Source organism: Fusarium vanettenii (genome assembly GCF_000151355.1).
Source record: "Fusarium vanettenii 77-13-4 chromosome 5 genomic scaffold NECHAsca_5_chr5_3_0, whole genome shotgun sequence".
Lineage (NCBI taxonomy): Eukaryota > Fungi > Ascomycota > Sordariomycetes > Hypocreales > Nectriaceae > Fusarium > Fusarium vanettenii.
In genome coordinates, this window is record NW_003315878.1 from 1884123 (window position 1) to 1897010 (window position 12888).

Here is a 12888-nt window from a genome sequence, read left to right on the forward strand (position 1 = left end):
AGCTTTATTTATACGTATGGAGATGCCCCGATGTACCATGTACTTGGGAGGGCATCCTGTTGTTGTTCATCCCCTGGATGATGGAGTTGGCATTGACATGAAACCTTGCGCTGCCTGTACGCAGCTGGTCTCCTTTCTCAGCAACAGGAACCCAACCTTGCACGCAGGGCTTCATCTTGTTCTGCCATCACACAGCCAGAGCGTCAGAGAACAGTCCCGTGTGGTGGACGAACATCTGGTGTCCGGTGCTCAGAATAACAAAGTGGCTGCCAGGTAACTGCATTTGGATCATGGATGGGTGGGGGCGGCTCGTGATAGGCTCACTGGTGACTCTCCTCTGTTGGTCCGTCAAAGAAGCTGTCCGTCCTTTGGCAAGGACAGACCGTGTCTTCCATAAACGAGACGAAACAAGTACTCATGGCTGGGAGGGTCAGTGGACGTGACCAATCCCTTTCATGAGCTTCCGTAGGCCAAGGGGGAGTGTTGAACGAGGGGTTTGTTCTACCCTGGCCAGGACTTGAGGGGACCGGCCGGGCTATTCCCGTGCTTGGCGAAGTCAAAAGGCTGTATGAGGCTAGGGGGAGCGGGCTTTAGAGCAACCCAACAGAAGTAACACAGTTGTGACACAATTGAAGCTTATACTCGAGCTTCAATGGCAAGGAAATGAGTCAATAAGGCCTGCAACGACTATCGATGATAGCAGTTCTCCAAGGACAACAGAAACCAAGCACGGGGAGCTGGGCTGGTCTCGGACCTCTACGGTGTAAGCCCTGGAAGTGGTGAACGCCACCAAAATTCAGATTTTAATTTCTCAACTGGAAAAGTCAGAAGATTATTGTTTTTTATTCTTAAAAAACAGAGAAAAGTAAAATAGGTGAGTAAGCTCGTACTCACTATTTTCCATCTGTTAGGTCTATTATATCTTGCCCTTTCTCTTGAACTATCGAGATATTGCCAAGTTACTGCACGACCCGCCAAACTTGGAGGGGTTTAATTCTCCACCTCGCTCGAGTCAACAAAGGGCCCCCTTCGAGTCGTCGAGCCAAGGTAGGACGCAAATACCACCACAAAAAAAGTCAAAGCGGGCCAGGGAGACACTGAAACCTGCTGTGCGTTAGTAGGATACTTCTCTTTCACAACGGGTGACCAACCTCTCAAGTCGCCACAAAGTCTACTTCTTCCACCAGTTTTATATGCTTGGGCAATCGAGACAAGAATGAGTATGGGTTTACTTGATACTGCGCTCTGTCTACACCTCTGACCCATTTCGCTCATGTTTCTCGGGTTCTGTCTTGTTCTTCTTTCGATGCGCCTCTCGCATCTCACTCTTTTTGAAACGTGTTGTGAGCAGGCGATGAACTACAGACCATTGATAGACGCAAAATAGACTTTTCTAAGTGAGCGCAGCTCTTCAGAGGATCCTTGGTAATCGGAACTTACAAAGCACATATGCCAAAGCAGCCACACGCAATGGATAGGTTTTCAACCATGGCCACCGTCCCTGTCCCGACGTCGCCGAGGAACCCAGCCCTTCGCTTCTCTACACCGGAGTCGTCGTGCTGGCTGGGGTTTCGGAAGACGAAAATGACAATGAATGCAGCCAGCCACAGTACGGTTGACACTGCCAAGGCGACCATGTACCAAATCGGGGGTCTTGGGTCGGTTGAGCCGCTCGGTCTAACAGGGACTCTGAGCATAAAGAAGTGCAGAGCTCCCTTTTGAAGCTGTCAGATCTCTCATAGATTGATTGACATAGGGGCTGTTCTTACAACTGCAAGGTTGAATGCGGATGCTGCGAGCATCTCCTGACCCGGATGCTTGGAAAGCAGACCTGCCGCCAGACCAATCACGGCGCAGGCCGATATCCATCTCCCAATGTCGGCCTTGAACGCCTCGCGGTAGAGTTTCTTGATCGGGTTTGTTTCCTCTTTTCTGCCTGTGACATCCCTGATGATTTCCGCCAAGGGCATTGGACATATCGCATTCGACATGGCGACTTTGTCAATTCAATATTTGAGTTGCAAGAGTTCAAAATGTTTCGTCTCACGGAAACAGGAAATTGGGGTTTATAGCTGACACGGAAGCATAGTCTTGGCTGAGCCTTGGCGGACAGGGAGTTTGTCCTTTGAGTTCATCCCAAGGGTTCCACAGAGTGACTAATATCACCATGTTTGATACTTGGCTGTCGTCACATCCGGGTAACGGCACTGCCACCCAAGACGGTGTTTGTTGATTGAGTTACGTCATGGGAGAGGTCTGGAATGAAGCCCGACCAGCCAGTCTGACTTTTTATTACTACTATAGACATGGAAGAAATAGTTTTGATCACATAGAATATCTGTGGCTTTAACATAAATTACATCAGGAGTTTGAAAATCATACTCGTAAGAGCCGTTTTCATCCAACATGGTCTAGGGGAATAATCTTGGTCAAGCTCTTGCACAACTTAAATGCAACGGAGAAGAGAGCCTGTGCTTAAAATACTACCAAGATCTTGATCATGATCGAATCTATCATTCTAACCTATCTTGTAAGGTGACTCCAGCATCAAAACTCTCCCAGTTGTTCTGGCACCAAATCGTTAACCTTGCCCTTTTCCAGCGCAGCCCGCACATTCGCAATACACCTCTCCTCCATCTTTGCATGCGTCTAGTAAAAAAATGAGCAGGATATTCAGTATCTGTTAGGCTAATCAAACTCACCTCTACCGTGTACGTGCCCAGGTGAGGCAGCAGCATGGCCCTGGGGTGTGCGACAAGACCAGGATGAACTGCTGGTTCATTCTCGTACACGTCTAGACCGCAGGACCAGACTTTTCCAGACTCGAGAGCATCCACCAGTGCTTGTTCATCGATGATGGGGCCTCGGGCAGTGTTGATAACGACGACGCCCTGCTTCATTTTTTCAAAGTCTTTGTAGGATAAGAAATGCCTCGTTGCAGCCTACCAAATTTGTGAGCAAATATAGCCATGCGCTTAGGGAAACTTACGTTAAGTGGTAGGCTTATAGCAATAACATCACTAGACCCAAGAAGATCATCAAGGCTGACGTATTCTGCCTCGGTTATGTCGTCTGATTTCGTCCTGTTGTAGTAAATCACTTTCATCCCGAAAGCAGCTGCCTTCTTGGCCATGTTTCTTCCAATACCTCCGCATCCAATGATACCAAGCGTCTTGCCCTCCGGATCATGTCCAAGAGGAGGAGATGGGTTGCCTCGCCAGGAGCCACTGCGTAGAGTCATGATACTCTGGTTGAACCCTCTCAAGGCGCCGAGCATGAGGAAGATGGCCGTGTCTGCGGTGGAATCGTTCACTTCTTGGGGCACATTCGACACCTGGATTTGCCGCTTAGAGCAGGCTGCGACGTCAATCTGGTCATAACCGGCACCTATATGGAAGACGTTAACAATGTGGTTGGACTGGGATATCTCCTGCTTACCAGTATGACAGATAAACTTCACGCTTTCTGGCAAAGCCTGTACGAGCTCCTCATCTATCAGGCCAGTGACAGCAACGCTGTGGTACATGCGGTGCAGAACCACAACACCGTCAAAGCCTCCTTGGCGGCATTTCTCAATAAACTCGTTGCGATTTTCTACTCCTGGGCCAATAATCTCGGCCAAAGACGTGAGTCCACGCCAAGATTCTAGAGCACTGCGAGTATGAGGCATATTAGCTAGATGCACGCCTCAATCTCTGGGCAAGTGTAGAGACCTCGGACATACTGAATGATTTCACCGAGCAACAGAATCTTTGGAGGCGCCATTTTTTCGTGCCGCTAAGAGTAGTCAGATGTCGTGTTTTTCTTTACTGTTTGTTGTTTTGGTGTTTAACGAGCCCAAGTTTGGCTGACATAAATGTCTCCATGTTCGGTTAGTTATCCATTCCGTGAGGGGACGGAAAAGCGAGCGGAACGGCGGGAAAGTGACTGATCACACACTGCAGATCCTCTTAAATTTGTAGTCCCAAATACCTATCAAATGAGTAACTCTAGCTAACTAAAATCCTTTAGTAGGTCTACCTCCTACCGTTAAGAGTCATGGTTATGTTAAGCTTAGGAAAACACCTTGGACAAATTCATTACAAGTTTTCCTTGTATGCAAATGATCTTTACGGTTTCCCGTTTGGAAAATCTGCTAATTTGGAGCTAATGTTGGAGGACTTTCAGCTTGCAAGTTCTTGAGGAGGTTATAAGAAGATCGCCTTTCTTTGTTACCTCGTCGTGACTTGAACAAAGGCCATGTGGAGGAACATCCACTTTCAGACACAAAGAAAAGGCTGCATGCCACTTTTATGCATAATCTCTATGCATGTTCCCTTATCGAGTATTCTGCATGAAATGTAATATCAACTACAGTCGGGAACGCCTCGTTAATGATAACATAGTTAAAGAGAAGCAGCCAGTTCATTAACCCCGTTATATCGGAATCAGGATTACTTACGAGAAGAAAACATTCTCAATTTAGCAAACTCATGACTTAACTCCGAATGACCTTTCCTCGTGCAGTATGGAGACACAAAAGGTAAAAGTTGACGACTGGCCCGCTCGCATTCTCTTGTGTCTCATTGGTCAGCTAGGCTCGCCTAGCTGAGCGATGATGAAGGACCAGACACTTGCTTAATGCCTCGGGGACCACGTCAGTCCCTAAGTCCGTTGTTGGCTAGATATTTGCTCTTCAATTTTGAGGGGCCATGGATGCCTATATAAAGGGACCGTTTCCCAGACTGGTATATATCTCATCAGCGATCTACCTCGTCAGCCACTCAAAGCCCCATTCCACAACCCCTATTGTACCACCTTTTACATCTAAACCGCTTCTTAACATGTCTCCCGATAAAACCTACCCGTTCAATCCCTTGACCGACATTCCCTCTCTTAGCGGAAAGGTCATCCTCATCACCGGCGCAAACACTGGCCTCGGCAAAGCTACTGCCATTGAGCTATCGAAACACTCTCCAGCGCATATTTACCTGACGTCACGCAACTCAACCAAGGGAAATGCCGCACTAAACGAAGTCAAGAGCGTAGCTAGCGATGGAACCAAAGTATCCTTGCTCGAGCTAGACCTTTCGAGCTTTCAAAGCATCAAGGCGGCCGCAAGGGACTTTCTCAAACAACAAGATAGACTTGATGTCTTGTTGCTTAACGCGGGTGTTATGGGCGCTCCTCCTGTGCTCACTAAGGATGGTTACGAAGCTCACATGGGGACAAACCACCTTGGACACGCTCTTCTGTTCAAGCTCCTTCAACCCACTCTGCAAAAGACTGCAGCAACCGGGGCCGATGTTCGTGTTATCCATCTATCTTCCGCTGGGTTCCGACATGTAGGGCCAACAGGCATAGAGTTTGAGACACTCAAGTCTGCGACAAGTGAGACGTCGCTACCACTACGCTATGCACAAAGCAAGCTGGCCTGTCTCCTCTACGCAAGGGAAGCTGCAAAGCGCATCCCCAACATCAAGAATATCGCCATCAACCCCGGAGAGGTAGACACGGAATTGTTTACTCGAGAGCCTGGAGATGACCACATGAAGATGCTTCAGACAGAAATCGCTCCAAAAGTTGTTGGCCCCATTTCAGAGGGTGTCAAGAACCATCTCTGGGCAACGACTTCTCTGGACATTGAAAATGGCGAGTTCTATGAGCCTGTCGGAAAGACTGGGGGACTTGAGGGGCATGGGCTGGATGATGAGATGGCGAGGAAGCTTTGGGAGTGGACGGAGGAACAGTTGAAGGACCAGAGCCTCTAGAGTTTATCAAGGATTTTATTTGCCCATGAGGTAGAGCAGATGCTTTACTATGAAGGGAACTTCTAGAAGACAGGAGTACTTCTATATATCATAAACTCAATAGACGAGATGTTTGTTTTTAGGCAGTAAAATTCCATATTTGTGTCGTAACTAATTGCTTAAAAGTAACTACTACACATTCTCTTCTTGATACCCTTTTTAGCTTATAATTAACGGCCCAGTATCATATTATCTACAGAGAAATTTCGGAATGGATCCAAGCAGGAAATTCCCCCTATGCCCACTCAGATATACCAGCATCGAATTTAAACAGCAGAATCAAGTTCTGAGTGTCCAAACATCAATACATTTGGATTACGGTCATCTCGCTCTAAACCCAGCGATCTTCTCAGTTATAGCTAATGACCTCGACATTTCGAATCTGAAAAGTCGTTGCTGTGGTTATAGTGGTTAGCATACATTCAGGCAAGAAAGCGACAACACAACATACGTGTGGTAGGTCCAGGTGATCCTGACGACCCCTCGGTTTGATAGTTGATGATGCTACAGCCCCGTTAGTGTCACAACAGGGTATGCTGATTCCAGACTTACAGCCTAAGGCCTTTTCCAATGTATTCCCTTCCGTATTGTGTCGTCACCTCCCGGTCGTCGAGGAAGAACTTGACCCTGACATCCACGCCATTCTCGTCGCGCAGTTCAGCCCTGACAGAATGCCACTGCGTCGGCTCGGGATAGTCAACGTCAAGGGCGGTGACTTCGGACGAGGTATTGAAAGTGTTGAACGAGATCTTTCCAGAGCCCTTCCACTCGGCAACGTCAATCTCTGGTGGCCACCCACTGGCGGCGTTGAGCCAAAAGGCAGGCCACGTGCCTCGGTCCACTGGGGCAATGAACTCGGCTTTGACGTCGTAGCCGCCGCCTGCGACCACAGTAAAGGTAGATTTGGCGTGGATAGCCCCGGAGAGGTAGTGAATAGGATCTTCTTGGTCTGTTACGGGCTCGGCTGTAAGTGTGAGGACGCCGTTATTGACAGAGACGTGCTCTTGATCCATTCGGGCGCCTCCATTATGAGTAGGTCCCCAGGGGTACAAATAATTCCAGTAGGTCTCAAGCGAGTTGAACGAGTCCGCGGGGATGTCGGTCACAGCGCGTGCTTCGAACGGTGGTCGCAGACTATCGCAAAAAACGCCCGCCGAGTGCAGGGCAAAAAGAAGGGCAAGGGCATACATGGCAATGAACTCTTTGACGAGAAGTTATGTCTAGAGTTTTGTCAAGTGCTGCGTTGTTCGGTCATGGACGGTTTAAATATTTGTTTCCTCTGCCGGAAACCTGAAACGAGAACATCGCAGGGATGATGAGACGTCGATCATCGTATGACGTGCTCGAAACATATCAAAGAGGATATTTAATGCACCAACGGTATATTTCTGCGTCGTTTTGGATACGTTGGTTTGTGCTCGCGGAATGAAACACTGCCAATCCGGGCGAGGATCATCACGGCCTGCATATTCCCGGATGCATTCTAGTATATTTCTAATCTACCCCTAGACAGCTCTCATGGGTCTTTGACATCCGAGATTTTGAATCCTCCTGGGCAGAGCTTCTGGAAAACCTCGCTCGGGTCATACTTGGCTGCCGCATCCTTCATCTTCTTGACATTCTCAGCACCATAACTACCCAACGGATCCTGGCTCTTGTCGGCATAGTTCAGATACGTCCACCCAAGGTTACCTCCTTCGATGGTGGCCGCAAACTCGCGAACCTGCTGGATCCACGCCTGTACCTTTGGTCGCGCAAATGCCTCTTGCTCCGGGGTGTTGGCCATGACGACGGCGAGGAACAGGATCCCATTGTCCTTCTGTCGCTCAACGCCCATGACGTTTCCACCAGCTTCAACACAGCGCTGTCCGAAAAGAGCAGGCAGAGGCTGGAACAGACATTGAGTGATAAAGTTTCCATCTGGGATGAAGTCCTTGAGTTCTTGGACAAGTTGGTCATGCAGCTCTGACGCCTTTGTGATGATGCGGATGTCATTCTTGAAGCAGCTCGTGAACCATGTGTCACTAAACGGAACAGGTCAGCTCAAGTTGGGTAAAAGATATGACAGGGCTTGACTTACTAGTAGTTGGCAGGGATATTATACTCAAACGCCATCTCTGAAATCGTTGTCATCTTGACCGTGTTCAAGATCTCCGGTAGAGCCAGCCACTTTTCATACGCGGGAGGCTTTTCAACACCAGCAATATTCGCATAAAGAGTAGCGACAACAACATCCTTAAAGTCAGGCATATGTGTAAAGATGGTGACCAAGTTGCTGTTGATATCGTTGGGCACGTTGTCCGCAAACGCCGACAGAGCCTCAATGGCACTTGGAATCACCTGCTTTGGGAAAAAGGTCATTCCTCCCCATACCTTGTCGCATGGGATCGCCTTCATTGTGAACTCGGCGACGATACCAAAGTTGCTTGAGCCACCCTTGAGAACAAGGAACAGATCCGCGTTGTTGTCTTTGTCGGCGGTGACGATGTCCCCGTTGGCGAGAACAACTTGGTATGATACGACGTTGTCGCAGGAGAAGCCTTGACGAGCTGTGAAGAAAGCGTTGCCGCCTCCAAGCAAGAGACCAGCTACTCCGACGTTGCCTTCGCGACCGCCAGCGACAGCACGTCCATACTTGTTGAGTTCAGCATAAACTTCACGCCATCGACAACCAGGCCCGATGCTAGCAGTCTCGGTTGCTGCATCATAGGTTGTCTTGTTCAAGTGAACCAGGTCAATAGTCACACCATCTTGGATATTGTTGGATCCCGCCCAGTTAGTATGGCCACCACTTCGGACAGCGAACTTTTGACCCGCAGTGACAAGGGCCTTGACGACGGCTGCCACTTCTTCAGGAGAATGGGGTTGGACAATGCAGGCGGGGTTGATCTTTGCGCTGTTGGACCAGTATGAGTCTTGTCGCGCCTTGAATTCGGCATCCGTGGGGGACAAGATGCGTGACTCGAGGCCAGCTTCAATGAGGCCTTGAGCCTGGGGCATGTCAGGTTTAGGTGTGGTAGCAGCCATGCTGAAAGATGGAGAAGCGGTTGTAAATCGAGGAGTAAGACGAAAAGGAGTGGAGAGGAGATCTGCCGTGATAATCTGAGGACAATGTTCAGCTTTATCCTCCACATTGACCCCTTGACGAAAAAATAGGCTTTCCAAGGGGTCCTAGCAATAGCCTATTAAATCACACCTTGCGTAGGATCAACTCCTCTTTCGGATATAGGAGTTACAGCCTCCCCCTGGATCGCGCATCTTGACGTTCCATCTTTTGCTACCAGGATCCCTTGTTGCATAGCCAACACATCGCAACTCCTTGCCTCTATCGGGGTAGTCTTGTTACAAAGCGTTTCTTCGCTTCAAATCACCCATGTTTTCTTCGTCTAACGCTACGTGACTGATCCCTTTCCCCTCGTAAAGCTGGGTAAATGCGTTTTGGGTCAGTAAGCCATCTCTGAAAGAATCTTAGTCTCGGGTTCTACATATTGTCCGTTAGTCCTTCTGCTGTCCGAGAAGTCAGACATGTCCGTCTTTTTCGCATACATTCAAGTTTTGCTGCATCTGCATCTGGAAACACCATGGCTGCTGTTGTGAATGGCGTCCCCGTCGCCATCCCACCGCCTGAGGGCTATGTAGTCGATTTCGATAACCCTCAGCGCAACAGCGTGACTGCAGCATATTGGCTATTTGGCGTTGGGAATTTTCTTGCCCTTCTTTTCATGCTTCAGCGAGGCTACGTTCGACTGCTGATTCAGAAGACACTTCGGCTAGAAGATGGTAAGGCTGCTTGACCCCCTTTTCTTCCACATGTTAAACCTTCCGATAACTTGCTGACATGTCGAAGCTTGCTTAGGTATCGCATATGTAAGTGCGACTCTTGAATGATCTCGAAGTGGTCTCGAGTCTCGATTTTGACACTCTATAGGTATTTTCGGTGGTCCTCCAAACCCTCATTATCCGTAAGCATCGCCATTATACCCCTCAAAAACACCTCTGGCACTTCGCTAACATTTGTTCTAGGCGACTTTGCTCGCGGTGTAATGGGCACACATGGCTGGGAAATGCCAATCACAAAATTCGCCATGTTCGTACGAGCCTTGTACCTCCTCCCGATCCTCTACAACCCCGTCCAATGCGGTGCGAAAATGGCCCTCCTTCTCGTCTACCGCCGACTTGCGCCTCAAATATGGTTTCGAATTTCCGTCTGGTTCACGACTTTTGTGGTAATCGGGTCCTCTTTGGCCATCACCTTCGTCACCATCTTTCCCTGTCAACCAACTCGAGCGGCGTGGGATATCAGCTATACGAATCCGAAGTGCATTGATAGGAATGCTGTATACAAGGCTACAGCAGCTCTAGGAGCCATTACGGATCTCATGGTGCTCGCGATCCCGATCCCAGTTGTGATACCCCTCCAGATAGCCATGAGGCAGAAGATTGGGTTGATCTGTTTCTTCGCTGTTGGTGGAGTGTAAGTCGCATACGGCCGCGTGTGTAGGATGCAGAGCTAATAGTCATGCAATAGGACCGTATTCACCTCCATCATGAGACTTATAGCTCTCATTAACTCGATGGGTGATGTGGACCAATCTTGGGGCGGCGGGCCTGTACTCCTTTGGATGTAAGACTCTCCCTCTTGTACGGTACAACGACATGGAAATCATTCTAACACCGTATCAGTTTTGCCGAAGCCAACCTCTCTTGTATCTGTGCCGCCCTTCCCACGGTTAAGCCCTTCATCAAGCACATTTCTCCCCGAATCCTCGGAACGACAGATCCCGCGACCAAGAGCGGCCCTGCATTCTCTAACCCTAGCGCACCACCAACTATCGGAGCGATAAGCACCGGCAACCAAAGACACGATCGATACCAACGCTTTGATGATGGCCCCATGTACCCTCTGCAAACTGTATCCAAGGTGGAGGCGTCCACAGGATATGATCCCAACGTTGGGAACACTTGGCAACATGCACGTCAGAGTTCGTTGAATAGCCAGGGGGATTCTAGCTCTGAAAAGGCTATTATACAGACACGGACTACAGCTGTTACATACTCTACTTAATACAGCATTAACAACTTAGCGGGCTCTAGGTATTTATGCGAGCAGGGACGGAACAACATGTAATAGTTATACATAGAATAAGTGTATGCACAACTAGGTACGGTACATAACCAGGAGCAAATAGAGCTGTGGTTTCATAATGCGATATGCGAAAATTAGTCGTTTCATAAAACATAGCTCTGTTCAGCTAATGATATATGCATGGGTTAATATGTACTAGCTTAAAATGGTCTTGAGTAAAAAGACCCAACACTACTGGCTACAAGAAAGAAACCTCTAAACAAGAGAGTTGACATAGTTCTCCAGGTTGGTGTACCCGTTAGAGGCAATCTTCATACCATCAGACTTATCATTGGGATTGAGACCATTCTTCTTCTCCCACTCATCAGGAATACCATCACCATCCGTGTCAGTAGGCGCCTTGCCGCTCGCAATCGTGCCCACGCCGCCAAAGTCACTCTCGTCGGAGATCTGGGATCCCTTCTTTCCGTACGTCTTGACCTCCTCGACGAGGCCAGTGTCGACTGCGTCGCGGGTCCGAGAGTTTCCGACGCTGGCGAGGACCACGTTGAGAGCCTGTTCCGCCGTGCGGGCGGTGGCAGGGGCGGGGTAGTCGTAGGGAGTCTTGACGATGTCCATGCTGGAGTAGCAAGTGGCGCTCTCGCAGAGGGCAGAGCCGTCGAGCTTTCCGTTACGGTTGGAGTCGTAGAAGTTGTTCTTGACGTCTACACCGTGTTAGTGGTTTATTCCCAGCCAAGATATGGAACACTTACAGGCATGGAAGTTGGCGTTGCCTCGTGTGAAAGCAGTGACACTGGTGTGAGGACCAGAGATAAAGTAGTTGTTCATGATGTTGACGTAGCTGTCGCCGTCACTTCCTCCGGCAATGTAGCCACCGCCACCTCCCCAGTTGTAGATGACCTACAATATTAGCTTCATGAGTCTAGACAGTAAACAAGATACTCACATTGTTCTGGAAGTCATTGACTCCCTTGACCTTGGGGTTACGGGTCTTGTTGTCAATGTACAGGTTGCGGAACAGACTGACTCCTCCATCGGTCTGCATCAAACCACCGCAAGAGTGCGACACGAGGCCCTGAGCGATGATGGTGTCCTGGATGGTGACCTTGGAGACAGCTCCGTTGATGGAAAAGGTCTCGTCACGGCCCCACGAGGCACTGACGTGATCAAAGATCATGTTCTTGCCGTCGGCGATGGTGATGGCGTCCTTACCCGAGGTTCCCCCTCTGCCCATGCGGATGGTGATGTATCGCACGATGGCATCGTTGGCATTGGAAAAGGACCAGCCATTGCCGTACACCACGATTCCCTAAGTACACTTTAGGACAACTCTCAATAGAACGGAGTTGGATTTGACTTACGCCGCCAGGAGCAGTCTGGCCAGCAATGTAAACGTTCTTGGAGACGACCATGCGACCAGTAATCTTGATGATGCCGCCGACGTCAAACACGACAATTCGGTTAGGCTTTGACACGGCATCACGAAGAGAACCCGAGCCCGAATCACTGCCAATTGTTAGACATTTGAAGGTACCATGTCCGTTTTAAACTTGCTTAAGATTCGTCACCTTGTAGACCTCACCACCATTACGACCACCAATAGCATCCTTACCAAAGCCCTCGGCTCCGGGAAACGCAGGAACAGCAGCCTGGACTGCGGAAGTAGCCGCAAGGGTCAACAAAGAGAGGGAGAGCTTCATGATTCGACGATGGACTGGAAGAAAATGACCCAGATACTCATGTTTCAGATCCGAAAAAAGGCGGCGTACAAACCGACCTTATGTAGCACTCCTCAAAGACCCCTGAAACTATATTCTTACCGAGCATACGGTCTGAACCTCTTCTGCTCACCATCTAGAAACGGGGTGTAGAATATCCTCCAATGTTTAGTCTTCGGGTAATTAAAGGGGGTGGACGGGTGTTTTGCTAGCATGCTGTGCCGATTGGTGGAACTGTCGGGCAGGGGGTGTTTGACAGGCCTATTTCTGCCACAGGAACAGTTTCAAAGGGGGA

The 12888-nt window shown here is 49.2% G+C and overlaps 7 protein-coding genes across 7 annotated transcripts; 2 read left to right on the forward strand and 5 right to left on the reverse strand.

Moving 5' to 3' along the window:
• Nucleotides 1-825: 825 nt before the first annotated feature.
• NECHADRAFT_100673 (uncharacterized protein) lies at nucleotides 826-2023 on the reverse strand. The gene is made up of 4 exons (XM_003051301.1): nucleotides 1770-2023; nucleotides 1441-1715; nucleotides 1152-1388; nucleotides 826-1104 (listed from the first exon to the last, which is right to left on the reverse strand). The coding sequence occupies exons 1-3, from the start codon at nucleotides 1989-1991 to the stop codon at nucleotides 1250-1252; spliced, it is 636 nt and encodes a 211-aa protein (XP_003051347.1). The 5' UTR covers nucleotides 1992-2023; the 3' UTR covers nucleotides 826-1104; nucleotides 1152-1249.
• Nucleotides 2024-2547: 524 nt separating this feature from the next.
• NECHADRAFT_41786 (uncharacterized protein) lies at nucleotides 2548-3765 on the reverse strand (the record flags this gene model as incomplete). The annotated part of the gene is made up of 5 exons (XM_003051302.1): nucleotides 2548-2649; nucleotides 2703-2942; nucleotides 2990-3387; nucleotides 3439-3653; nucleotides 3725-3765. 5 exons carry the CDS (start codon nucleotides 3763-3765, stop codon nucleotides 2548-2550), a joined length of 996 nt encoding a protein of 331 aa, XP_003051348.1.
• Nucleotides 3766-4823: 1058 nt separating this feature from the next.
• NECHADRAFT_41758 (uncharacterized protein) lies at nucleotides 4824-5750 on the forward strand (the record flags this gene model as incomplete). Its single annotated transcript, XM_003050912.1, has 1 exon — nucleotides 4824-5750. One exon carries the CDS (start codon nucleotides 4824-4826, stop codon nucleotides 5748-5750), a length of 927 nt encoding a protein of 308 aa, XP_003050958.1.
• Nucleotides 5751-6138: 388 nt separating this feature from the next.
• Nucleotides 6139-6979, reverse strand: NECHADRAFT_80733 (uncharacterized protein; the record flags this gene model as incomplete). Its single annotated transcript, XM_003051303.1, has 3 exons — nucleotides 6139-6185; nucleotides 6241-6293; nucleotides 6342-6979. The coding sequence occupies 3 exons, from the start codon at nucleotides 6977-6979 to the stop codon at nucleotides 6139-6141; spliced, it is 738 nt and encodes a 245-aa protein (XP_003051349.1).
• A 326-nt stretch (nucleotides 6980-7305) lies between these two features.
• On the reverse strand, nucleotides 7306-8789 carry NECHADRAFT_41792 (uncharacterized protein; the record flags this gene model as incomplete). Its single annotated transcript, XM_003051304.1, has 2 exons — nucleotides 7306-7813; nucleotides 7870-8789. The coding sequence occupies 2 exons, from the start codon at nucleotides 8787-8789 to the stop codon at nucleotides 7306-7308; spliced, it is 1428 nt and encodes a 475-aa protein (XP_003051350.1).
• Nucleotides 8790-9370: 581 nt separating this feature from the next.
• Nucleotides 9371-10417, forward strand: NECHADRAFT_41971 (uncharacterized protein; the record flags this gene model as incomplete). The annotated part of the gene is made up of 5 exons (XM_003050913.1): nucleotides 9371-9569; nucleotides 9637-9656; nucleotides 9718-9751; nucleotides 9813-10263; nucleotides 10318-10417. The coding sequence occupies 5 exons, from the start codon at nucleotides 9371-9373 to the stop codon at nucleotides 10415-10417; spliced, it is 804 nt and encodes a 267-aa protein (XP_003050959.1).
• A 713-nt stretch (nucleotides 10418-11130) lies between these two features.
• NECHADRAFT_80736 (uncharacterized protein) lies at nucleotides 11131-12575 on the reverse strand (the record flags this gene model as incomplete). Its single annotated transcript, XM_003051305.1, has 5 exons — nucleotides 11131-11579; nucleotides 11628-11775; nucleotides 11822-12184; nucleotides 12237-12341; nucleotides 12444-12575. The coding sequence occupies 5 exons, from the start codon at nucleotides 12573-12575 to the stop codon at nucleotides 11131-11133; spliced, it is 1197 nt and encodes a 398-aa protein (XP_003051351.1).
• Between the last annotated feature and the right edge of the window lie 313 nt (nucleotides 12576-12888).